Below are 26580 nucleotides of genomic sequence, written 5' to 3'. Positions count from 1 at the left end.
TCGTGAACGAAACTTGGACAGAAGAAGTTGCGGTTTGCTCTCACAATTCTTCCAGCTTTTTAAACATGTCTGACAGATTAAAAGCCCTGAAGGAGAGGTCGAAACAGCGGAGGGCTTTGCTCGCGCAAACGGTAAATATATTGAGATATTATAAGAGATGTGAGATAGATTAGAAATACCATAAACAATAGCACAGCACCAGGGAATTCGGGTCAACTCTAGCCCTGGTAGGACGTCAGTCAGTGCCACTGCACTGACGTCCTGGGTATAAAGGTTCTTTATAATGCGAACACAAGTTTGACTACAATTTTCTTTATTTTTTACCTGATTTGAGAAGCTGAAATTCCGTTCATATATCCATAGTGTCCTTCACTATATTCTCAACGAGTTCACAGCTAACAAATATATCCATGGAAGAAATTATAATTATTATATCCGAAAATATGTCGAAGTTCTGCACTGGCGATGTTCATCATCGTGATGTGTACCACTGATAGTGTGAACCCAAGTGCGCATGGCTTTGAGTACAGTGCATTATCTTGCCCCTATTCGCCGTCAAAACAGGGTAGGTGCCGTTAACTCGCCTGCAACACCCAGCGTTCGACCTTAACGCTAGTTCGCTGGCCAAATGCTAGTAGAATTCGCGTCGGTCGCAGATTTCCGTGTGGGAATAAGAGTCCAGCGTGTTTACAAAAAATAAAACAAGCAAGACGGTCAGGCTTCATTCAACAAAAATTACCAAGTTAGGATACTGTGGATGAACAAAAAGGAGTATTTATTTGTGTTTAGTAAGGTTATTCCGTCCTGATTTTGCTTTTTTGTTTTGTTTTTTGGGGCTTGTTTTTTTTTTGCGAGCGATCTAGTTTTGCTCCATGATGTTATTGGTCAAACAATAATGCGCGGTTGTGAGGGTTTTTTGCGGGTTGATTTCAAGAAAGACTTGGGTTCTAGAATGCAGAACCTCCATGGTTAAACAAAGGCGCAGTCGTTTATGCTGCTTTTACTCGAAAACATTGTTCACAAAAAAGACGCCTGGCACCGACCATTCCATACACATAATTGAAAAAATACCGTAAAACTCATATGCTTCTTCATGAATGTTGCAACTATTTTGATGTCTACTTTTTGTTGGGGGTTTTTCTGGACGAACGTGGGAAGATTTTAGGAACTTCGATTATCGGTACGACGTATTGTGTTTATGAATATACATGATAAAATAACTTGAGCGATTGTACGTAACCCTCCCCACCGTTGATTTACAGACAATACATAAGTTAATGATATTTTAACAGTCGGTTTTTAAGTGTTTTTTTGTTTGTTTAGTAAAACGCTAATTGTTTTTCATAAAAAAAATCTTCTCACTTAGGAATACTTCGATGTCGAGTGCTTACATTACAATAAAGCGTGGACTAAAACAACTACCTAAATAAAGATCATATTAAATTTTCCAATTTGCTCTAACAAATAATTTGACCTGTTTTTAAATTAATTTTACAATATTATTGTTAGGCCAAACAAAATAAATGTTGTGTTTACGGTAACCCGACCGACCTGAATTTTTTGCGGCCGAATTGCCGACCTCAAAACATTTTTCTAAATACTTTGTGAGTTTGTAAAATTTAAAATGAGAACTTTAACATGTTGCCTCACTTTAAAACTGTTTATTACGACTTACCAGTGTAATAATGCATTTTTGCAAAAATCATGGCGATATCAAAACTTGTGCACCCGGCCCATGCCTAGCCTAGCTTACTGTACTGCCACAATTTTTTCTGTGAAAGGTGCACGCGCCACCCGATGCCCGGCCCCGACGCACCCGCTGTGTTCACAGCGTACTTCGGGGCGATCCAATGTCACACGAAACGAAATTGGGCCCCTGGCAGCCGGCCGCATATTGGACACCACAACAAAACACGGTACAACAGTACAGTACAGCTAGCTGTCAGTGGTACAGCACGAAACGAAATTGGGCCCCTGGCAGCCGGCCGCATATTGGACACCACAACAAAACATGGTGTTGCTGTCAGTGGTGTACAGCACGTGGGTGACCGGCCGCGTACGTTTACAACACGTTTTACACTACGGACAGACTGCGAATGAAAACTGCATCAAAACATGGCGTCGACGTCAGGCAGTTCTTCGTGCGGTAACATGAACAAATTGTTTAGCTTGAAAACAGAAAAGTGCCTCCATCAGCCAGCCAAGTTGAAGCTAGTAAACATCGATGTCAGCAAGACATTTCTCAATATTTTCGAAGATCACCATGGGCCAAACTTTTATCACGTTTGTGCTCAATGTTCGACGTCCCAATGTGGAGACTGGCACGATGTCGAACTTACCAGCACGTTATACAGCATTGTAGATGTGTTTCCCAACATTAAATTTATCAAATTTTCATGCGATGGGAACGCACAAGAAGTAGAAGAACATCGCCCAACATACCAAAATGCATTCGACCGTATCATGCAACGGGAAGAAGAAGACTTCGAAAAACGGACTGCAAGGTATGAAACTAGTCTAGGTCTAGGTTGGCTGGAGCTAGCTGTGTGGATAGCCCCATAAAAAATAGGGTGATGGATCTATTGTGTGGGGGGACATTGAATTATCAGCCTTTAATTTAATTGCGATTGTAAAAAAAAGTCACAACAGTTTTATCAGATGTTGAACGTTATATTGAAACAAAGAAGCAAATAAAAATTTTACCTGGTCCATTCAACATTGACACATTACTATTTATTATGGAATAAATTGGATTAAAGGCTAAGCCCTGAAGAGTAACTTTATTTTAGTTTTAATGAAATACAGACTAACTTGAAATTAAGTTTGTTTATGAATAAGATAATTAATATCATATTTAATGATATTAATTATTATATTCATGCAAACTGTATTATGGGTTGACCACCCATAGGGGAACCCCTGCCCATTTTTTTTTAATACAATTATTGTTCTTTCTGTTGTACAGTGCCAGAATGAAAATTGGACTATCCAGAAAAGATGAGCTCTTCAATGATCTAGTTGGTGAATTTAAAGAACGAGGCCTGACACTACCTAAGGGTACAGCAAAGATAGAAGGCTCCTACATTTGTCAGGTATTAATACAATATTATACGTATACATACAACAGCTTTATTGCATTTTTAAAAAATTATTATTACTTGTGCCATTATTAGTACATACATTATGCCATTGAGAAAATATCTTTCGGCTTAAATGTAATATAACAGTTAATATCCTTTTGTTTTGTTAAGATTACGATTATTTTGTTCTTATTTTTTCATAACACCTTTTTCATAACTGTGTCTTTTCAGGTTTTGTGTAATGCCCTTTGGTGTATCACCAACCACCACATCACCATCAACGATGCCTCCAGGAACAGGTCATCTGTTAAATCTGTCCCCATTGTGTTTGATAAATATGTTGGGTATGATGACTTCAAGAGAAAAAAAACCAAATGCAATCAACTCAGTTCGGGGTTTCTTGAGAGCCATGCCCAGGCTCTGTATTCCCTTTGCATAAAGCCAACTTTGTCTGGTAATAAAAAGTTTCTAAGGCTACATGACGAAATAAAGGCACTGGCTGATTGTCTCCATGCCTACAGTGAGTTTCTCATCACTCAGAATCAAGAAACAAAGAAACGTCAGAACATGGATCATCCAGTCAGGTCAGTAGGCCAAAATTCAACAGTGACTCATCGATGCAAAGCTCATTTTGGTATCCAGGAAAAATTCAAAATTATCAACCAGACAATGTCATCGGCTGAACTAAATGAGCCAATATTCTTCAATGAGGATATCCATCTTCTTCAACCATTTTAAAATGCAATGCAAAGGCATAGATTCATGACAGAGCTGCCGTTGAAATAAAACATACAGTTCAAGTTTTCAATTCCAATTTTCATTGTTGTTTTATTAGTGATTTGTTTCTTCGGAGTATGATTACCCATCAGACACTAGTTGAACTGGCCATCGGGAAGCTTTTGAGTTGTTTTGAAGTATATTTAAACTACCCAGAGACTCACAACACACATTCAGATCAGATCAGGCTGACATTCAAAATAATAAGTTTGACCCTCAAAAGTGTTTATTCATTTTGCTATATTATTTTGGGGAAAATGTGAGTTGTGAGTTTCGGCTCTGTTGTTAATGTTGTGGTACACCTTGCACCACTGAGCCTACTGAGTGACATCATTTTCACCCAGCAACCCGGAGGTTCGTCAGTCTGGGTAAAGTGCAAGTAAGTGTACAACAATGGAATGAAAAATGTGAACAAAATAACCACACCTCAAATTGAAAGTTGGTAAAACTGATGTCAGCATTTAAAACATGGCCCTGATTTAATGGTAAGATAAAAAGTTTCCTTGTAACTTCTAAAGCGCTTGCAACTTGACCTATGTTATGTTTTTTCTAAAACAACTTATAAACTTTTATATTTTACCACTTTCCAACATGAGGGTTTATAACTTGATGAGTCGAACAAGGTTAGTATAATTCATGGTAACGGGTTTAAAATATTAACAAATAACTCAAAATTCAAGAACTTAAAAATAAAAATAAAATTACAAAATAAAATTATTTTCCTACCTACCTACCTGGAATTTTTTAGGGCCGTTACCGTAAACACAACATTTATTTTGTTTGGCCTTATTCCATTTTTAAAGAAAAAATACTCTCAAATTAGAGAGCCCCCTTACGAACACAATAACTTGGTACACAAAAATAAAGTATGGCTTCCAGTGCAGTTAAGTTTACGTTGCAATTTATGTTGAATTTTGAAGAAGCGACGATCGAACATCGAGCAGTTGGTACACTGTACAACAGTATACTATTAGTTAAAAAAATATATAAAAAAATTGCCGGACCAGTCAAAAACCTGGCGGACCAGTGAAAAATCAAGCCAACTGGTCCTGCTGGCCAGTTGAAAAAAAAGTTAAGGGCAACCCCTGTGTAACACCTCCAATGTACATTTTAAAATCCAGGAGGCATAAAATATTCCAGCTCAAATAGAATTTTCATAAATTTCCGGTTCAATTTCGGTTACAAATATCAATTTTTTTTCTTGTTTTGGCTGGGTAACGGTCGTAAAACTTTCACTCATCAACGCTGATTTGAAAAACGTATAACGTTTAGGAGGCCCTAAATATGAGACCCTTATAAAGATTTTACAAAATGCACCTGGTGTGAAAAGGCAACAATATTTGGAGTGTCCAGGTTCCCTTGTAAAATCCTGACCAACATTGCTAGATTTTGTCGTAGGTCCGGACCTAGGACAAAATCTTACACTAGCGGAAGTTTTGATCAAGGACGTGGGCTACATCATCTAGTGAAAGGAACCCTTGTTTATTGAACGACGTCCTTGGTGAAAATGCCCATACAGAGCAATGCTCATCATATCATTCTCATGTCGCACAAGGGTTGTTAGCACAAGGGTTGTTAGTTTTTTTAACTTTGTAGTGTGAAAGCTCACAGAATCAGTCACACACAGCTGTGATAACAAATAAACAATCCAAGCTTGTAAATTCTGTAGCAAGGTACCCTGGCTACACTTTGGATGTGTGAAAAAGGCTTAAGATTATGAAAAAGACCCACAGGAACCAGTGTAGTGCATTGCTGGGCTATGACTTAGCTAATAAATAAACCTGAAACAACTGTCAATACAAATAGAGGACCAGATTTAGACTATTGAGTCACACTGATTGCAAAAGTGTACATGTACTGTAAGGATGTGGTTTGTGCATCATGTTTTCAATTGATTGTGCGTGTTTTCTGAAACGAACGACAGCAATTCCGGTCCCGATCACGGCAAAATTAAGTCTAGCAAGTATCTAGAATTGTCAAACTTACCAGTTTAAAAGCTTTAGTAAAAGTTTTCTGTGGGATTTTGCCACTGAACCCTCATTTATATGTGAAAAGGAATAATTGTTTGACTCGCCCGGCGGGCTAGTGATTAAGGGTTTTCACTCGCCCGCCACTATTTTCACTTGCATTTGGCGACCAGGCGACCGCTAATTTCGAACCCTGCATGATACAATTCTTGTAAAGAAGATGACCACACAACAACAGTATAGTTAACAGTGCTTGAAGGAAGTTAAATAAGGCATCAACAAAAGAGGCACACGTTGGGAGGAAGGGGGGGGGCAACACTTAAAAAGGTACCAGCTGGAGAGGCAACAACGAGGAGGCAACATAAGCAGAGGCAACAACAACAGAGAGGCAACAACAGGCGGGCAACAACAGGCGGGCAACAACAGGCGGGCAACAACAGGCGGGCAACAACAGGCGGGCAACAACAGGGGGCAACAACTAGGGAGGCACAGGTTGGGAGGTAACAATGGGAGGCACCAGAGGTGGAGGAACCAGCGGGGGGAGGCAACACCTGAGGAGGTACCAACTGGGAAAGCAACACGGGGGAGGACAGGTCGGAAGGTAACATCAGGGGAGGCAAAAACAAGGGGGGCAAAGCAGGGGAGGCATTAGGCAAAAATAGGGGAGGCATCAACAGGGTACATGTAGGCAACGGGAGGCATCAACATGGGAGACAATCAGAGGAGGAAACAACAAGGGAGACAACAACAGGAGAGAAAAAAACAGGCAAGGCAACATCAGAGGAGGCAACATCAGGGGAGTCAACATCAGGGGAGTCAACAACTGGGAGTACTGGGATGAGAGGCAAACATTGTGGAGGCAACAACTTAGGACCAAACAACTGGGGAGGCAACAACCGGATAGGCAACAACGAGGAGGGGGGCAAGAGGAGGGGGTTAACACAATAACGACGGAGGCAACAACAGGGAAGGCAACAATGGTTGAGGCAACCGGGGAGGCAACAAATACCTCAAGAGCGTGGTGTAAGCACACATGGACAGCGGGATGGGTGAGGAACACACAACGAACAAAGTTGCTGCTGAGGATGCCTGACTCGGATGGAGACAGAGATAGAGAAGCTGAGTAGCTATGACAGAGCAACAAGCCAAATCAGTGCCAGAACAATGAAGTGAGATATGGCGGAGACGGCAATCACTTTTGAGCTTGGTGTGCAAGGTTAAGTAGAAAGGAAGAAAAAATACCTTGACTTTTGACCTAGCTGGTTAGAGAGGTCATTTGAATGAATTTTATTTCATTGAATGTCATTGATAGAGGTCAATTGGTACAGGGGGATTCATTCAACCCGAAGAATTCATTCATGGTATTTATTACACTGTCATGATATGCCATGTAAATGCATTTGAGTGGAGAACACCATGTTTAACCCCTTGACCTTTGACCTATTTATTTGGGAAGGGGTCAATCGAGTATACAAATATGTTTTAAAGATTCTCAAGGTCAGGTTTCTATTCACCTCTAACACAAACCTTTTCCATGAAATGCATAGTTATAGAGATAATTGTCCTTAAAGATTGCTAATTACCACCTAATATAAATATGCAAATTAGGTCACTTCTGGCTTGAAACTCTTGTCCGATTTTGGATATGTCATCAATAACCACCTAATAAACAAGAATCAACAATAAAACAAACTTTTGCAATTTGTGTGACTCAACATGAAAAAAAAATGTCTAAATCTGGTCCTCTAAAAGGAATATGCAAATGAGACTAGTGCTACATGTGACTTTTCAAGCTCCAATAAACAATGCATGGGATGCAAAGATTAATATTAAGATTGGCTGAAGAACATTTCCCACAGATGCAATTAACTGTAAAATGAAATTTAATGCCATGAAAGACAAATAAATAATGAATATAGGGTCAAACCATGGAAATCTACCAAGGGAATTAAACAATTTAACAGTGAAAACAAAACAATACAGTTTCACCTGTCACATAACATAATGGCTGAACGACTATGAGCCATGTATGACAGTACAAAACTGTGATCTAATGATTTGGGATATTATATAGATGAATTAATTTGAATCTGAGAAGCATTTCTGACAGTTACATCTCTAAGATTATGGATAATACTCTCTTGAGTGGACATACATGTAATCACAGATTTCCGGCGATACATGTACATGTATGTATCTCGTAAATGCAACCACCTTTTGAAATGAAATTTTCACTGGTTAGTTGTATTGTTTATATTTCTATTATAAAGAATGAAAATGATCAAGTAAATCCAAACACCAAAGGTTTACATGGTTTCCCATAAAGAAATTCATTTCATCAATGTTATGATTTATGCATTTGACCCAAGTTCATTGTTGTTGTTCTCTAGCTGAATGTGACGGATGGGGATCAGCTTGGGAGTGTTCTTAGCAGTAAGGAGGAGCTAGAACACAGAGCTGCTCATTCCGCACCCAAAGAAACACATACAAGTACCAGCTCCATAAGGTCAGTTGAGAAACCTCAGATTCTTAAAGACAGTGGACACTATTGGTAATTACTCAAAATAATGATTAGTAATAAAACCTTACTTGGTAACAAGCAATGGTGAGAGGTTGATAGCATAAAACATTATGTGAAACTGCTCCCTTTGAAGTAACGTAGTTTTCAAGAAAAAAAGTAATTTTTAACGAATTTGGTTCAGGATATGAAAGCACACAATTTTACTAGGGTGTTTTTTCTTTCATAATTATGTCTTAACTTAAACGACCAATTGAGCTCAAATTTTCACAGGTTTGTTATTATATATGCATAAATATGTTAAGATTCACTTTATGAAAAGACTGGTCTTTGGCACTTACCAATAGTGTCCAGTGTATAGCCCAGGACATTCCTACATTATATGTATTCTTCATCGCTGGTGAAAACCCTGTATTGACATGTGTTAGTCCACATAGTGTTTTAAAACCATGCCTTATACTTTCAGTAGGGTAAAGCATTTTAAAAATCATTTTACTTTGAAATGGTGAGGTTTTAAAAGAAATATAGATCAGTGTTATCCCCCAAACTTTGAATTTGAGAAGTAAAATCTCTCAGGTATGTATTCCAATTAGGTATTATTATTTCTGCGTGGACCTAACCATTCAGGAATTCAGCAATATTTTGGAACTGCTTAGGTTATAACCTATATTATTACAGGTTTATTATTAAAAACAACTGCTTGATGCAGTTCACAGACTTACTTAAAATACAGATTTTAATTTTAGTTTTTACAGGTTAGTTTTGTTGTAAATCTCTTTATTTGTATATCGAAATAAAACAATTAAAAACTTCCCAAATCTAAAGGTGTACTCTCCCTTTAAAAATCAGCTGGATTAACAGTTTGATTATTTCCTGTTGAATATTTCAGCTCAGCAACCACTACCAGTATCCCACCAAAACGTCACATCGTAGATGATCCCTCCAAAGCACTCAGTACAGCAAAGCGGACACCCATCAAGGTGAGTCATGAACAATCAGTCAATCAATCAGTCAATCAATCAATCAATTAATCAATCAATAAATTAATCAGTCAGTCAGTCAGTCAGTCAATCAACCAACCAATCAGTCAATCAATTAATCATCCAATCAACCAATCATTCAATCAATCATTTAATTAATCAGTCAGTCAATTAATCAATCAGTCTGTCAGTCAGTCAATCAATTAATCAATCAATCAATCAATCAATCAATCACTCAATCTATCAATCAATCATGTACAATGTTTTTTGTGCTTAGTTTCCTTTGCAATTTATACTTTGTTTTACCCTTTTGGTTTTATGGTATGTGTTTTAAAGAAAGTGGACACTATTGGTAATTACTCAAAATAATTATTAGCATAAAACCTTTCTTGGTGACGAGTAATGGGGAGAGGCTGATGGTATAAAACATTGTGAGAAACGACTCCCTCTGAAGTGCCATAGTTTTCGAGAAAGAAGTAATTTTCCACAAATTTGATTTCGAGACCTCAGATTTAGAATTTGAGGTCTCGAAATCAACCATCTAAACGCACACAACTTCGTGTGACAAGGGTGTTTTCTTCTTTCATTATTATCTCGCAACTTTGATGAACGATTGAGCTCAAATTTTCACAGGTTAGTTATTTTATGCATATGTTGAGATACACCAACTGTGAAGGCTAGTCTTTGACAATTACCAATAGTGTCCACTGCCTTTAAGCAATGTACACTCAGTACGTAGTGGATACTCAGTATGCAGTTTATCCTCAGTACCCAATGTATACTCAGTACTTTGGCGAGTTTTGTAAAAACAATCCAAAGGCAAATCACTCTGTTGGTGTTCAACCCTGATGTTTTGTAGCAGTGGACGCTATAGGGTGCTGCAATGACTTTATTGGTTTTGCATGGAGATAAATAATATAGTTTGTTTTACCCTGACACCAATGTGTATATGGAGCACTATATACTCGGTACTTTCCAGAGTTTGATGAAAAGATCAACAGGCAAATCATTGGGTGGGATTAGTGTTCATAGGTTTTGGAGGTACGTCGGCCGGTCGACCACGTCAAAGCCAATGAACAGCTCTCCCTGGGCAGCTACACCCACAATTTACATACCCGACGAACGTGGCAGAGATTTCCCTTATTCTGATTCATTACAGGAGGGTGAATATTCATGTATCGACCTCTGCGATGACGAAATTTAACATCTATTATATCGTTGCGGTACCCGCTGCCAAAACATAGGATTCGAACTGCCTCTAGCTGCCGGGCAACCTCGGTAGTCTAGTTGGTAAGACACTGCTCTAGAATTGCAAGGGTCGTGGGTTCGAATCCCACCCGAGTAACATGCCTGTGATATTTTTTCACAGGACTCGGGGAAAGTACTTAGTATACAGTGCTAACATACATCGGTGTATGGGTAAAAACCAAAATTAATATAACTATAATAACCCAAACCCCCATTGGAAAAAATATTATTTCAGTGTACTGCCCTAACAACTTCTTCATCTATAAATCCATAAAACATCAAAGCTTGACACCGTAGCAGGTTAAAAAATTCTAACATACATTCATCATATTCAAACCTCTTGAAAGAAAAGCTCAGACTTATTTCACCAAAAGTCCACACAAATCCATCAAATATATCAAGCGAGCAACCAGCTAAACCAGTAGTTTTAGATGAAACTTTAAATGCTCGGCGTCCTGCTGAGATTCACTTGAAATGGTTTGGCTGCATGCGCTAGAAAATCAAATGTTGTTTAAGAGAAGGGTCATTGTCTGTGGTTAACTAATACTGATTTATTGGCAACAATTATTCAGAAAGATTTGTATGCAATGAATCCTTTTGCTTCAACTTATAGGACAGTCAAGATGATGATGAAGATGACAGCCTCGTTGAGAAAGTCTACAAAGATTCTAGTACATTCCTCAAGGTAGGCCCATTTAAAAAGCCCTGATAAATAACCCTGATAAATAACCACAACTGACGATGACTAGAGCAAGCTTGTCGAAATGCCGAGCTGTTAAGATCACCGGATTCAAGCTCTGGTGTTTGATCAGCACAGTGTGGGTTCGAATCACGGTCGTGACACTTGCTATGTAAAATTGGAGGGGGTGCTTTCTGCTCTACTAGCCAAGCTTGGGACTGATGATACCCAAGCCTACATCCGTATGTACTGGGGTAAAGGGGTAACCCTGTTTTAGCCCTAGTAGTCAGGCCTTGTGTGTCTGACGACTTGCATAAAAACAAAAATTTAAAAAAATTAAGAACTCACTTCGGGTTAGTGAAATTAGGATGGGTTATTATTATTATTATGATTTTTAAAACTTTTTATGTCTGCATTGGTAGCTGTAAATCGATGTGTCACTCTCTTGTGTAGCAAGTTGGAACAAGCTATAGACGATGTATGTAACCTGTGTCATCACATGTTTACCAAACAACCACTAAGCATGGACTTCCTGCTGGCATGCTTTTGTCAATCGAAGAAAACCTAGGATGGTATATTTTATGAAGATTGCACTGTCCAATTTTTTATCAACTATTGATATACTCAAAACTTGTTATGTTGTTACTTTTATAATTCTTTGAATTTATGTGGAAATTATGACACACAATGAAACCTTTTCCCATATGACCAGTACAGTATCTTGCCTAGTAGAAATAATAAAAAAGTAAAATGCCAGCTGATTAAGGCACACCTGAAATTTTTGGTGAAAGAATGCGTGTAGAGTGTATTTTAAGTTTTTCAGATACAGTTTTTGAACACAACTTCATTTCATAGGGAAATATTTTTCTGAAAAAATTGTCTTCTTAGTCAGTATACTTTCAAACTAAAATAAAGCAGTGATTTGTGTGATTGACCCTTAATAGACCGATCCATTAAGCTCCGCCCCATTGTGTATTGACCAATCACAACACAACGAGGGTTCGACACTAAGGTCCGTCATGTGTGGGCGTATGCTTGGTGCGCGCGGCAGAGTTGTACAGAAAGGCATTGGAGAGCCCCACATGTTCTTGCTCACATGTGCGTCATGGGCGGAGCCTACCGGATCGGTCTATAGCGGGCGTACAGTCAATACCGCAAGCAAACCGTACAATATATTTCTGGTTTGTATGTTCTTTGCAGCAGACTGTACAATATATATTTCTGGTTTGTATGTTCTTTACAGCAGACTGTACGATATATATTTCTGGTTTGTATGTTCTTTACAGCAAACCGTACAGTATATTTCTGGTTTGTATGTTCTTTGCAGCAAACCGTATAATATATTTCTGGTTTGTATGTTCTTTGCAGCAAACCGTACAATATATTTCTGGTTTGTATGTTCTTTGCAGCAAACCGTATAATATATTTCTGGTTTGTATGTTCTTTGCAGCAAACCGTACAATATATTTCTGGTTTGTATGTTCTTTGCAGCAAACCGTACAATATATTTCTGGTTTGTATGTTCTTTGCAGCAAACCGTACAATATATTTCTGGTTTGTATGTTCTTTGCAGCAAACCGTACATTACATTTCTGGTTTGTATGTTCTTTGCAGCAAACCGTACAATATATTTCTGGTTTGTATGTTCTTTGCAGCAAACCGTACAATGTATTTCTGGTTTGTATGTTCTTTGCAGCAAACCGTATAATATAGTTCTGGTTTGTATGTTCTTCGCAGGGAACACAGAGTGCTAACCCTCACAATGACTACTGTCAACATTTTGTCGACACAGGTCAACGACCCCAGAACTTTATTCGTGATGTGGGTAAGTTGAAATACTCTGCAACATTCAAATCCTCAATACTTCACTGCGGTACATATGAAACTATAGTATGAAATGCATACACACCATTACTCTTTTTGATGCAGAGTATTTTTTTCGTACCACCTAAACTGAAAATACCTGCATTGATCTTGTAAGTTTTACCATTCCTGTTGATCATGATGGTTCCCATAGCTTTATTACATGTACATTTGATTACATTCATGATCCACATGAATGGAAACCATTGCAAGGTCAATAATAGACTCAAATTTCCCTTGGTTTGGGTATATTTTCCACCTAAATAAGTCCTAAATTTGTTTGCACTGGAACTGCTGTCTTTTCATTTTGTTTCTTTCTCAGTGTGTTTAAATGAATTTTTAAAATGTTTGTCCTAAACTGAATAAAAGTTTTTGTTAACTGAATAAAAAGTGTAGGGTTGCACCGTGAAGTTATAGTAAGTTTGGTAACCGGAAGCAGAACCCTTTTTTAAAGGCCTTTCTCACCAGGTTGACTTAAAGGGTGTATGTAATTTTTGTAGGACAAACAAACACAATGTCCGTAGATTTACACTAAACTTATATTACACAGTTTGAAGATAATGATAGTAGAAAGCTTCCCTGAAAATATTACGTCCGGCTGAGGTGCTGTAGTTTTTGGGTAATGAGTAAAACAATGTCATGAAAAGCATTTACAAACGTATTTTCATTACATTGTTTTACTCACTTCTCAAAAACTACAGCACCTCAGTTAGTAATATTTGAAGGGAAGCTTTCCACTATCATTATCTTCAAACCGTGTAAGTTTAATATAAATCTTTGGACATTTTGAAAAAGTACCCAAATCCAGGTTATCACACATTACAATGTTTGGAAAAAAAAAAGATCAGTTCCAATGATTTATTTTTATGCTTTGTAATTGACAAGATTATTGTTAACTGAGTATTGTGTGTTTGTCTCTACCCAGGGCTTGCTGACAGGTTTGAGGAATACCCAAAGCTGAAGGAATTGATCCGTCTAAAGGATGAGTTAATTACCCAAACAAACTCACCTCCAATGTAAGTGCAATCTAGTGTTAAGAACACAGTACACTACAATCGGACACTTATCAAACAATGCAGACTCTATTTATCTTTTAATGGCACTAGACACAGGACGGTTGTGAAGGCCAGTATTCACAGTTGGTGTATCCCAACATAAAATAACAAATCTGTGAACATTGAGGCCTGCTTTAAGACCTTTATCATGGTGCAGCCATCTTGAATTTCTCCCATTGATATCAATGTTACCAAACCAAGGCTGGAAGAACAAAATAGTCTGGTTCCTCTTTTCAAAATTATTTATAGCATTCATTGTGGTTTATGATAAAGGTGATATTAACGTCCGTCGATATATCGAAAATACTCAAAAACTTGATATTTTGTTGACATCGAAATCGCCGATGTCACTTTTATAATCATATCGTAATATCGGATTTTCGATATATCGAAAATTTCGATGTTTTGAAAATTTCGACGTTCTTAAATGATATCGAAAATACCAAAAGAGTGTCCGATTATTTAAGAGAAATCTGTGTTTGAGTACTAGAAAAGCCGTCGTCGTTATGTAGTTTCATCATATTAAATAAAATATGTTTTACAACCAAGTATGTCTGCTTGTTCTTTGGGATTTCGCCATCAGCCGCTGGCCCGCCGCAGAAGTTCACGACCCCGCGGCGAGCGTACGGTAAAACCTCAAAAGAAACCACCGCTACTTTGCAAAAATACCCCGCAAAAAATTTCCCCGAATCAACAAGACATAACAAAATAAGGAAGAAAACAATCTTACGTTATACAGAAAAATAATCTTTCTATCAATCCAAGGTATCGTAATGGCGTCATTTTGGTCAAATAAAGCCTACACGTTGTGTTCGTAAACAAGCTAACATTTCCAAGGAACTATGCTTCGCAGACCACGTTGTCGGCGGCTATTGCGTGCGTACCAGCGAAGACTATGGTGTTGTACGGTTTAAGCGTGCACACCAGCGTGTGTGGTTATTGCAATTCGGGGGAAAACCCGTTTGCCCAAGCATGCACAGACAAGTGCAGTCTTTTGTCAACGCGGTATCGCGTGATGCACTGCTTATTTTGACAATAGAGGGCGTTCTAGCATTCAATGTTTCATGCCTTTATAGAATGCTAAGTGCTACGAGCCTTTATTGGAGACTATGTGACTGCATGCTGTTTGCGTTGTATATTGTGAGAGCGGAATGGTAGGTCTGTGTTTTGCGGGACTTTCTAGTGATTTTTTTTTTGATGATTATCTCAACCATTTTCAACCGTAAAGGTAGTGTAACATACCAGCGGACATTTATAATGTATCTAACAATATTGCCGTGAATTGTCATTATTTTTGAGGGCATTAGACTCTGAAAAAGTTTAGTAACTAATTCATTTAGTGTTGAAGTTTGAAGCGCCACGCTCCCCTAACACACTTCACTCTCCACATAGAACAGCGGGCCTGTCGCACTAATTTTTTTCCCCACATCGTACCAAAGATCTCAACCCAAAGCCGCCCGCCCGCGCGCCCGTCGGACAACTTGATTGACACTTTTACGTCAATGCATCGGCAACTGACACCTAAATGTCGGCCAGTCACGCAACTCACAAAGGCTCTGTGTAATTTTGAGACGGTCAATCATGGCCAATCACGAATCGAGAATTGTGGTGAGCGTTCACCAATATTGGCCAAGCCAGCGGTAGCGGCGATCATACTTTGTTGTAAAACCAGAAATAAGCGGGGCGCGGGACTACGCAATTTGAAATTTTTTAACTACAAACAAGGTCGGGGCCCCCAAAAACAGGTTTAAATGTAACCCTATTAAACTGTCAGTCTACGGTATATATATTTCTACTCGCCATGAGTATACCAAGTGCTGTTTTTAGGCTTCATCTTGCGCGCGGGAAATACTCGACATATCGAGTATACTCGATATTAAATTTTTGATATATCGGTAATGGGAAAAAACCGATATCGACGGACGTTAGGTGATATGCATGATAAAGGTCTATGTTATACATAACCGTTTGTTTCTATTTTGTAGGTACCTCCATTGTGACCTTGAGACCTATGACCTCGGAGAGTTGAACCATAAGTTTGATGTCATACTAGTAGATCCACCCCTAGAGGAATACCGCCACAGACCTGCAGTTATGACCAACCAGAAGTTCTGGAGTTGGGATGAGGTGAAGATTATCTCCAGTCATTTCTAGCTAGCATAATGATTGCAGCCACCTGCAGCCACCTGAAGGTGCCTGCAGTCGTCTGAAGGTGCCTGCAGCCGCCTGAATGTGCCTGCAGCCGCCTGAAGGTGCCTGCAGCCGCCTGAAGGTGCCTGGAGCCGCCTGAAGGTGCCTGCAGCCGCCTGAAGGTGCCTGCAGCCGCCTGAAGGTGCCTGCAGCCGCCTGAAGGTGCCTGCAGCCGCCTGAAGGTGCCTGCAGCCGCCTGAAGGTGCCTGCAGCCGCCTGAAGGTGCCTGCAGTCGCCTGAATGTGCCTGCAGCCGCCTGAAGGTGCCTGCAGCCGCCTGAAGGTGCCTGCAGCCGCCTGAAGGTGCCTGCAGCCGCCTGAAGGTGCCTGCAGCTGTAGCAGCCGCCCTGCCTGTAACATGTACTTCACATGCCTTGCGTAACCGTCCTGCCTGAAGTCCGATTTATACTTCTTGTGAATGCGTATGCGATACGATTTTTGACTTCGTAGGGCTATTTTTGCAGTTCAACTTATATGCGAATCAACTTATATGCGAATTATTTGTTGCGACTTTGCAAATAAAACTAATTTCCTGTTCGACTCTCATCGCTCAGTGAGCGTTTTATTAATTTTGTTTTGTTTAATCGAGGTCAAGCAAAATGCGTTTTTCACCATTTTCTCGTGACCCAGATGGCCGATCGATCTCAAACTTCTACAGATTTGTCAGTTCATGTTTATGGTGAATTACTTTAAGCCATTGGACACTTTCGGTAAACAGTAGAGCCAAAGGCCCACACTTCGTGTATCACCACTTATATATAAAATAACAACCCTGTGAAAATTTAGGCTCAATCGGTCAGCGGAGTCGGGAGAAAATAACGGTGAACCCACCCTTAATTCCGCACATTTTGCCGTGTCATCACATGTGTTTAAAATGAGTCTGTAATTCTCGAATTGATAATTGTTTTCATGTATTCTCAAAAAGTAAAAGCATTTCATGGAATAATATTTCAAGAGAAGTCTTTCACTATTACCTTTTTAAACCCTGTAAGTTATTTGTAAATCTGTGAACTTTTTCCAAAGTGTCCAATGGCTTTAGCATAAACAATCCTGTTATGTTCCTTTTATTGTATTGAGACATTGATTGTAAATAAATTTCTCTGACTCCTTGTAGATTATGCGTCTTGAGATTCCCGCCGTAGCAGCCCATCGTTCTTTCATCTTCCTATGGGTTGGTACATTAGAAGGTCTAGATAAGGGACGACAGTGCCTAGCTGAATGGGGCTTCAGGAGATGTGAAGATATCTGTTGGATCAAGACTAATGCTAAGAATCCAGGAAGTGTTGGTCTGGAACCCAATGCCATCCTACAAAGAACCAAGGTTAGAACAGGAACTGTTAGTCAGGGTACCATGTAAATATTGCAGCTTTAAAGGCAGTGGACACTATTGGTAATTACTCAAAATAATTATTAGCATAAAACCTTACTTGGTAACGAGCAATGGAGAGCCGTTGATAGTATAAAACACTCTGAGAAACAGCTCCCTCTTTGTAACATAGTTTGTTGAGAAAGAAGTAGTATTCCACAAATTTGAATTTGAGACCTCAAAATAAAATTTTTGAGGTCTCGAAATCAAGCATCTGAAAGCACACAACTTTGTGTGACAAGTGTGTTTTTTCTTTCATAATTATCTCGCAACTTCGACGACCAATTGAGCTCAATTTTCATAGGTTTGTTTCATGCATATGTTGAGATACACCAAGTGAGAAGATTGGTCTTTGACAATTACCAATAGTGTCCACTGTCTTTACAGTCCCTATAAAGCTGTCTATTGGAATTCTTTCAAATAAACTCAATAACCGTTATTCATACCATAAAGGCCTAGCTGAGAGTACATCGGCGCTTTTCAGAGCCAACAGAGATTTGTATCCTTGGTTTTACCTGCTAGTCAACTATTTATAGTTGCTTCTTAATTTCTGCACCATTATTGCTCTGTCCTCGGTTGGGACGTTAATGCCTTAGGTCCTGTTTGTTGTGTAACACATGTAAAACAATCCGGTTGCACTGATCTAAGAAAGGGGGATTACCATAGTAATTCAGGCAGTGGCTAACCTTATACAAAAAAAATATGCCCCTGGAAAAATCTGAATTTTTTATTAAATACGTAGCCTGAAAAGTCTGTTAAAGCCTACACCATATGTACATGTAGGTCTGCCCTAGTACACAATAAAATGGTCCTCCTCTTTTCTGAAGACCAAATACCATTCCTGCATTTGACTCCTCGGTTGTACAAAACACTACGGACCCCATCACATCGTGCAACAGTTGTGTTATATTGACTGGGCACACAGTAACCCTATTTCTTTTATCAATAACCAGGAGCACTGCTTGATGGGTATCAAAGGAACCGTCCGACGCTCAACAGATGGAGATTTTATCCACGCTAACATTGATCTGGACGTCATCATCACTGAACATCCTGAGACTGGATCTCTAGATAAACCAGAGGAGATATTTCATATCATTCAACATTTCTGTCTGGGTCGTAGGAGGCTGCATGTCTTTGGATCAGATAGTACCATCAGACCTGGTAAGCAAAAATAGCCCTTAATAATAATGATAGTATCAAAGTCTTACAATAGCGCTCGTATCTACCAAACAAGGTACTCAAGGCGCTGAGTATATACAAACTTTCAGAAAGATAGGTTATTGAAGTGATGAATTCTGAGACCCAATTATGTAGCATCGTATAAGGGGTCACAAGGTGCTACGGCGCATTCAGCAGCCATAGCCAGGAACACTGGTGCGAACCCTTTCTCTTCGATAAGTGCACTTTTACATGCACTGCACAACACATGGGACCAATGGCTTTACGTCACATCAAAGGACGAAGCAATGGTGAAGTGTCTTGCTTAAGGACACAAGTGTCACGGCTGGGGATTTGAACCCACATTCTGCTGATCAGAAACACCAGAGTTTGAATTCGGTGCTCTTAACTGCTCGGCCATGACACTTCCACCCTTGTCTTTTATATGATTTGAGGCATTGCATGGTGAGGTATCAATATGTATTTGGTTTGCAGTAACACCATGTGTGTATCTACTTGCCAGGTAGAGTTTGGTCTTTAGAGATCTGTCTTGCTATATATCCTACTACCACGGAGGAGATTTATCAGATTTTTCAGGAGACTTCTCAGTTCTGAAATGAACTTCTACCTGGTCGGAAGGTATAGAAAATCAGCTGGTACTACATGTACTATTTAAGCTTATAGGATTGTTATTAAGTGCACTAGAATACTAAAGCAGACAACTTGTGCGACAAGGGTGTTTTTCTTCCATTACTCTCCCGCAACTTCAAAGACCAATTGAGTCAAAATTTTCACAGGTTTGTTATTTAATGCATATGTTAAGATACACCAAGTGAAATTACTGGGTTTTTTTTTTAACAATTACCAATAGTGTCCAGTGCTTGTAAAAGCATCAAGTTGATGTATTTAAAAATGTTCATAACAAGGTAAGTTATGATTTTCACTTAAGGTTTTGGAATGGAGCTCTACGCCAGTTCTGACTTTTTTAAAGTCAAGTAAGATTATTTTTACATGTCTAGGGTGGCTGACCATTGGTCCAAAGATCACAAACAGCAACTTCACCACGGAAACCTACGAAGGATACTTCAACAAATCACAGACAGACTTCCTTACTGGCTGCACAGAAGAGATTGAACGACTCCGCCCTAAATCACCGCCCCCAAAGATCAAAGGAGGAGGGGGGCAAGGAGGCGGTAACTATGGGGGTAGAGGGGGAGCAGGGGGTCGTGGTGGCCAAGGGGGTAGGGGTGGACAGGGAGGCAGGGGAGGCCCAGGGGGATCTCAAGGAGGTTGGCAAGGGGGTGGAAGGGGAGGGTTTGGTGGAAGAGGAAGAGGCGGCGGACCAGGGAAGGGAAGGGGATTCCAAGGAAGGGGTGGTTTTTAACAATCAATATGCAATTCAAGAATAATTGTATTTTGGGCACTTGCCCTTCAATAGGAGAATACAATAGAGGATTCTGACTTATTTAGTCATTAATGCTTAATGATTCTGAATCATGTGATCCCTATTGTCTCTCCCATCAAAACTTTTAATGTGGTGGTGCATGATTTTGTTCTCTGTGAACAAAAACTCTCATCAAAGGTTCCAGAAAGGTTGATGACTTTTTGTATATGTTATTTTAGGAACTTCACGCTAACAAAGCCAAGGAGCTCAATTGTGCCTAAAAATTGTTTGACTCGGCTGACAATAAACTCAATTGAGCTTTTAGATCGTTCAACTTGGCTGCCAATAAACTCAATGTGCTCAAAAATCGTTTGACTCTGCTGACAATAAACTCAATTGAGCTTTTAGATCGTTCAACTTGGCTGCCAATAAACTCAATGTGCTTAAAAATCGTTTGACTCGGCTGACAATAAACTCAATTGAGCTTTTAGATCGTTCAACTTGGCTGCCAATAAACTCAATGTGCCTAAAAATTGTTTGACTCGGCTGACAATAAATTCAATCATGCTTAAAGATGGTTCAACTCGGCTGACTTGATAATCCAAGGGGTTAGGCTGGTCGGACATACTTTTATTACATATACATGTTAACATCAAATCTCGTAGTCCAGTTGACAATTTTTTTTCCGTAGCTGGCTCCAGGGATTGAAACAAACTTCCTGTACACATCAGAGACATAACAAACTTTTCAAAACCATCCTCTTTTTCTATTTCTGTCTAGCTTCTGTCTTATGTTCTAGGTTCGCTGTGAAGTGCATTGATCTTGTTTTAAGGCACTTTTAATGTATAAATACTCATAGGGGTTTGGCCTGGTTGCCTTTAGCCAAAACAAAATGGCTATTTATTTTGTCATGATTTGTTTTTCGTTTGTCTAATTATGATTCTCATTGGCCCTATTCCCTTAGGTTTTGTAAATGGATTATGACACATTTGAAATTTTATTCAAAGCATGACCCCATTTTTACCTCCTTCATAAGAAGCTCTTAAAATCTCCCTTATGGTCCAAACAGTACAAAGAGTTCCTCTACCATTTACAACCAAACTGAATATATTGAATATGATACGGTATTTTCAGTATGAAATCATGAATCTTATTTTGCTCCAAGAACAAAATACCCTGATGTGTTCATATTTACGAACCCCTTGATTTCAGGTGTAAACATACACACAAATTGACTCGGTAAAAATGAATTCAAGTCTTTGGATGATGATGGCAGCAAACTTCTGGACATTAAGTCGGCTATTGTCACCTTTTCACGGTGGAGGGGGGATCCAAACTGATGAACCATGAACACAATTTGCTCATCTGAAATATCCAATCTGATTCTCCCATCATGCGGAAGCGTGACATCCTTCATACATGTAGCTTGGTCAAACTCAATGAGAAGGAGAGTTTGGTTCTCTTTGTCTATGGCGTGAAACACTGGTGAGATGGTTGACAGTCTGGTATAGTGCAAGGGCTATGGTGTCTGTGGGAGCATGCACAGGGTCTGCACTGACAAGGAGAAAGCAATGAGTATGACGCAGATCTTCCATTTTACACCACAATAAACCAAATTCACGAAGCTCTGGTGAACAGTCAGGCATGTTGAATGAACACAAAACAAATTTTCAATTAAAACAATTTTGACAATTTCTCCTACAAAATACCTTGTAGGAGACTTCTGTGTAGGTAATCAACAGTGGAACCATGTATGATATTGAAAGTAGTAACAAGCATTGATGGGCCCTTTACCCCCTGTGCATCCTTGTTTTGGATGTGTGCTCCCAGAGCATCTTCTAGTGTTAGGTCTTGACTTTTTTCTGCAGATTGTTAAAGAAAATGATACACAGGCCTGCATATTCCCCCTACCCATAGCAATAGGCAGACACCAAGCACCACCATACCTTATATTGAACTGTTTGAAGTTCTGAAGCATGCATCTAAAAACCTGTTGTAAGTGTAGGAAGAACCATGTGAGTTTTCCTCTATGTAAACCCATTCTCAGCTAGATCCTTCAACTCCTCCACTAAAGGCTTGAGAAATACTAATGGTTCTTGATTTCCTTCTTGCAGACACCAAGGACAACTATACTTGCCATTGAATTGTGTAAAGTTCTGAAGCGTGCATCTTGCGACAGAATCACAGGCGCAAACGAATGTAAAAACCTTTGTTAGTGTAGGAAGAACCATGTGAGGTTTTCTCCATGTAAACCCATTCTCATCTGGATCATTCAACTATTCAAAAACAAGGCTTGAGAAATACTGATGGTTCTGGCTCTCCTTGCAGACACCAAGGACAACCAAACTTGCCATTGAACTGTTTAGTTCTGAAGCATGCATCTACACGTAGCTACAGAATCACATGCTTATGGGCAATTCCAAGCAAACATGGACATGCCACCAAAAAATAAAATTTGTGTCACAACTTTCTTTCCACTTAAAAGTTATAGCTAACATATGAAAGGAAACAGACATTAACTTTTTTTTACACACTCTGTACCATTTGGTACAAATTCAGCTCATGTTTGCACAATCTGTGAACGGACCCTAAAAAGCGAGCACATTAAGGTGATTTCTTCAAAGTTAAATATTTTCCCCCACAAAGGTTTTTCCAGCAAAACTTTAATAGTTGTGATTAGCAGCAGGTACAACTATTTAAAATCCAGAATGAATTTTAATTTGTGTTTCTCATTTAAGCAATATGTGAGTGTACTTGTGGGAGCTTCAACAGGGCGTAATGCGACTAACCGAGAGACGAAGTTATTTCAATTGCACGAAAAATCCACTGACTATCTTCATGGCAATTCAAAATATGCTTCTACCCTTATTAACAAGTCTGAAATGAGTAAAGAAATCAACACTCTAGTTGGTGTATTTTAATAACGAGTCATCAAAAAGTGTAATGCGACTAACCGGTAATGCGACTGACCATGCAATGTAATGGGACTGACCAAACTCTTTTCAAGAGGAGGACGCTAAGAGGTGAGCAAAGCTGGATATCTTGGTTTTGACTTACTAGAGGACAATATTACATGAATTAAGAGATCTGCGGCTCTGCAGATGCCACTCATGCCCTACCCACAATGCATTTTTCCAAAGCACATGCTGAAAACTATAACATGTGTTGTACATGTGCCACTCCAATCTGTAACTTCTAGTTTCATCATTTGTACAGAGTCTTAATGTTAACATATGAAACAAAATAATGAAAAGCAACATTTCTGAGAATTTTCAGTAGAAAAGTGAAGTAGTGGAACTAATTTACTCCACAAATTGTGATATGTACATGTTGTACCATTGCCTAGGCTGAAAAAGCAGAATGATGTTAAAATACAAGGAATTCAAGAAGAGCACAGAAAAATCTCCCAAAAGAGCAAACAAAAGCAAAAAGATGATGTCCTCTTGCCACCATTTTCCTTCAGAAAGAAGAAACGTGATAACTACAAAATGTTGCCTTACAAACCAGGGTAGCGATGCAAGGGTAGCAATGCATGGTCAGTGGTGTGTGGTGTAACATGCAGTGAAATGTATCCAGGTAAAGTCGAGGAGATGGGTGATCAAGAAGGTTTTTTGTTTGTTTTATATACCTTTTCGACACAAAAGAAATTGTTTGTTGCATTGAGGAACCTGTGGTAACAAACAAGGCCATTTTAAATTCACAGACCACTTTTAAACAATAACCCAAACTTTGATTTTTCAGGGACAATATGTTTACATGTATGTAAGTCACTTTAAATCTGCGATTTTATTTTTGTTCAACTACATACTCGGCAAGATATTTAACATTTTATGTTAAATGCACAACTCTGAAAATAAAGTTGGTCAGAAAAATGTAAGTTTGCTTTTCTAAAAATACACATTTCAGCATTGTTTCTATGATTTTTAAGAGAAAATGTGTTATTATTTTAGTAAAAACAAGTGAAATTAATTTATTTTGTTTGTTGATAAGGAATTAACCCAATTTTGCCAAACAAGAACTCAGTTTGGGCTCCATTGGGCTTGGCTTAAAGGGCCGGACAAACTGTAATGCGACTAACCGTAATGCGACTAACCATGGTTTTGCCACGTAAACCTAAAAGTTCAAGTTGCTGACTATTTATCCTGTTGGATTTTGTTTAGACACATCATTTAAAAAATACATGGGGTATTAAGAAAAATGTAAACATAGATATTTGCACCCCAAACAAAGGACATTGAAAACAAATAGGAAAACCTCCAATTAAGGGCTCGATAGCTCGGTTGGTAATGCACCGTTAATGCAACCAGGAGGGCAGAGGTTCAAATCCCGCTCTAGCAAATTTGTCTTCGTTTGCTTAAAGTGTTACTCCACATTTTTTAAAGCATTTTAAATCTTAAATTTGTGACTCATCATTTCCTGGTAGTGAGTGCACTCCAAGAACATGTACACACCTAAAGTAAAATACAAAAGTAAATGTATAATGAACAAACCTGGCGTCTGTATCGGAGCTTGGAATACTTGACATTTGGTAGCTGCTAGAGCTTGAATTCCTCTCTTCCTCCTCCTCGCTGTATGAATCAGTCTCCTCCTGTACTGGAGCTGGTGCAGGTGGTTCACGGCTCTCATTCTCAGTGAAAAGCTTCAACTGCGATGCTTTGACAAGCTCACACTGAGTTCCTCTTGAAATACTCTTTTCGTCAAAGAGTCTGAACACCTGAAAACATTTATGTACTGTTAGTTTACTAAGAAACACTTACATGTAACTCTCTTATGCACCAGTGCACTCTCGCGTGTAACTCCCATGTTTATCACTTCATACTGTTGACCAAAATAAATACATTAACTGTCTTGATATTTATGAATGTTAATTTGTATGTACAGTATGGTTCATGTAAACAAAATGTTCTTTCTTAGAAAACCCACCTTTATGTCGTACAGGAAACAGTTAGGGATTGGTCTGCGTATGCTTTGATCGATGGAAAACTGTCTTTCTTGTGGACGATATAGGAGGAAAGTACGATTCTTGGACAACGTTCAGTTGGAGTATGATATTTGGGTGCGTTGGCAGCAGACTTGGTGTTTCGGTTTCTGCAGGATCTGTGTCCTAATAAGATACAAAATTTAAAAGTTTGTTAAATGTTGATACAATTATTTTTAATTAAATAAATAAATAAAATGGTACAAGAATACCCATGGGCATGGTGGGAGTGTTCTCTAACGTCCCATTACCATGTTTCAATGAAAGATTATTTTTTTTACAAATGGTATTACACATGAAAAAAGCAGTATGCTTACAAAAGTAATAAGACTAACAGGATTACATTACATTTATTATTAGATTTACTCACATCAACTACTTCCATGTCTGGATCAATGCTTACTACGGCTACCGACATGTCTTCCGCAAGTCGTTGATTATACTCTTCTTCCGCTTGATGAAGTAGCTGTAAAAAGGATAATATTACTATTAAATAGGCTATTTAGCAAATTCTGAATAATATAATGATTAATTAAGTGTACAGTTAAATGATCTGGTACAAGGAGGTAAAAGTTTCCGTATAGCACCACCAATTTTTCATTTGATATGAATATAGTATCAAATTTACCTTCATGAGATATCCCTTTTTGTAGAATTGAGTGAAAAAGTGGTGGCGCCATACAGAACGTTATCCTTGAAGTCAATTATTTATTCTCTTTAATTATTATTAATGCTGTTCGAGGACAAAAAATTATGTTCCAAAATCAATTCAAGCAAACCTCAAGCTGAATGAAGTCAATGGCATTGACTTTAAAAAAAATCGAAAACAATTTCAGATAACTGTTTGTGTTAATAACTGTTAAATTTACAATCACATGGAAACTTTCCTCCAAAACACAGCATGCACACACACGTTGAAGCTCCTACTGTACTTCCGAGTCACGTGACACGATCTCCTTTATGACGTTTTGGGGGTCACTTGCATATCATCATAATGTCCTACTTTTACGTTATGGGGGCTGAGGGGGTCATGCGAGTGCTAGGGTTGGCGTTTCTTTTTCCAGTGCAAATCAGAGCGAATCAGTAGGGCTTGTTTTATCAAGTATATGTGTTTCCGTCCCTCAAAGCTATCTTTTTCACGGCCTTTGAAGGCAGTGGCACTGTTGGTAGTTACTCAAAATATTTATTGACATAAAACCTTACTTGGTGACGAGTAATGGGGAGAGGTTGATGGTATAAAACATTGTGAGAAACTATGAAGTGCCATAGTTTTAGAGAAAGACGTAATTTTCCACGTATTTGATTTCGAGACCTCAGATTTAGAACTTGAGGTCT

The 26580-nt window shown here is 38.8% G+C and overlaps 2 protein-coding genes and 1 pseudogene across 2 annotated transcripts; 2 read left to right on the top strand and 1 right to left on the bottom strand.

Annotated features, from left to right (window-relative positions):
* On the top strand, positions 1-21215 carry LOC139952895 (N(6)-adenosine-methyltransferase non-catalytic subunit METTL14-like). The gene is made up of 10 exons (XM_071952181.1): positions 1-131; positions 8215-8330; positions 9232-9322; positions 11184-11255; positions 12987-13074; positions 14038-14128; positions 16153-16294; positions 17471-17677; positions 18676-18886; positions 19903-21215. Exons 1-10 carry the CDS (start codon positions 66-68, stop codon positions 20265-20267), a joined length of 1449 nt encoding a protein of 482 aa, XP_071808282.1. The 5' UTR covers positions 1-65; the 3' UTR covers positions 20268-21215.
* LOC139953092 (uncharacterized) lies at positions 2033-3856 on the top strand. Its single transcript, XM_071952502.1, has 3 exons — positions 2033-2504; positions 2966-3092; positions 3312-3856. The coding sequence occupies exons 1-3, from the start codon at positions 2116-2118 to the stop codon at positions 3816-3818; spliced, it is 1023 nt and encodes a 340-aa protein (XP_071808603.1). The 5' UTR covers positions 2033-2115; the 3' UTR covers positions 3819-3856.
* Positions 21207-26238, bottom strand: LOC139953366 (uncharacterized; annotated as a pseudogene).
* Positions 26239-26580: the final 342 nt, after the last annotated feature.

The sequence above is a fragment of the Asterias amurensis genome, chromosome 21 (assembly GCF_032118995.1).
Source record: "Asterias amurensis chromosome 21, ASM3211899v1".
Lineage (NCBI taxonomy): Eukaryota > Metazoa > Echinodermata > Asteroidea > Forcipulatida > Asteriidae > Asterias > Asterias amurensis.
This window is presented reverse-complemented; position numbering and strand designations above follow the sequence as displayed.

Bases quoted from the DNA above. Each gene is read 5' to 3' on its own strand.
- LOC139952895 (XM_071952181.1), top strand. From the start codon at position 66: ATGTCTGACAGATTAAAAGCCCTGAAGGAGAGGTCGAAACAGCGGAGG. The intron at 132-8,214 runs GTAAATATATTG...GTTGTTCTCTAG, and splicing joins GGGCTTTGCTCGCGCAAACG to CTGAATGTGACGGATGGGGA. The intron at 13,075-14,037 runs GTAAGTTGAAAT...GTCTCTACCCAG, and splicing joins GAACTTTATTCGTGATGTGG to GGCTTGCTGACAGGTTTGAG.
- LOC139953092 (XM_071952502.1), top strand. From the start codon at position 2,116: ATGGCGTCGACGTCAGGCAGTTCTTCGTGCGGTAACATGAACAAATTG. The intron at 2,505-2,965 runs GTATGAAACTAG...TCTGTTGTACAG, and splicing joins TTCGAAAAACGGACTGCAAG to TGCCAGAATGAAAATTGGAC. The intron at 3,093-3,311 runs GTATTAATACAA...GTGTCTTTTCAG, and splicing joins AAGGCTCCTACATTTGTCAG to GTTTTGTGTAATGCCCTTTG.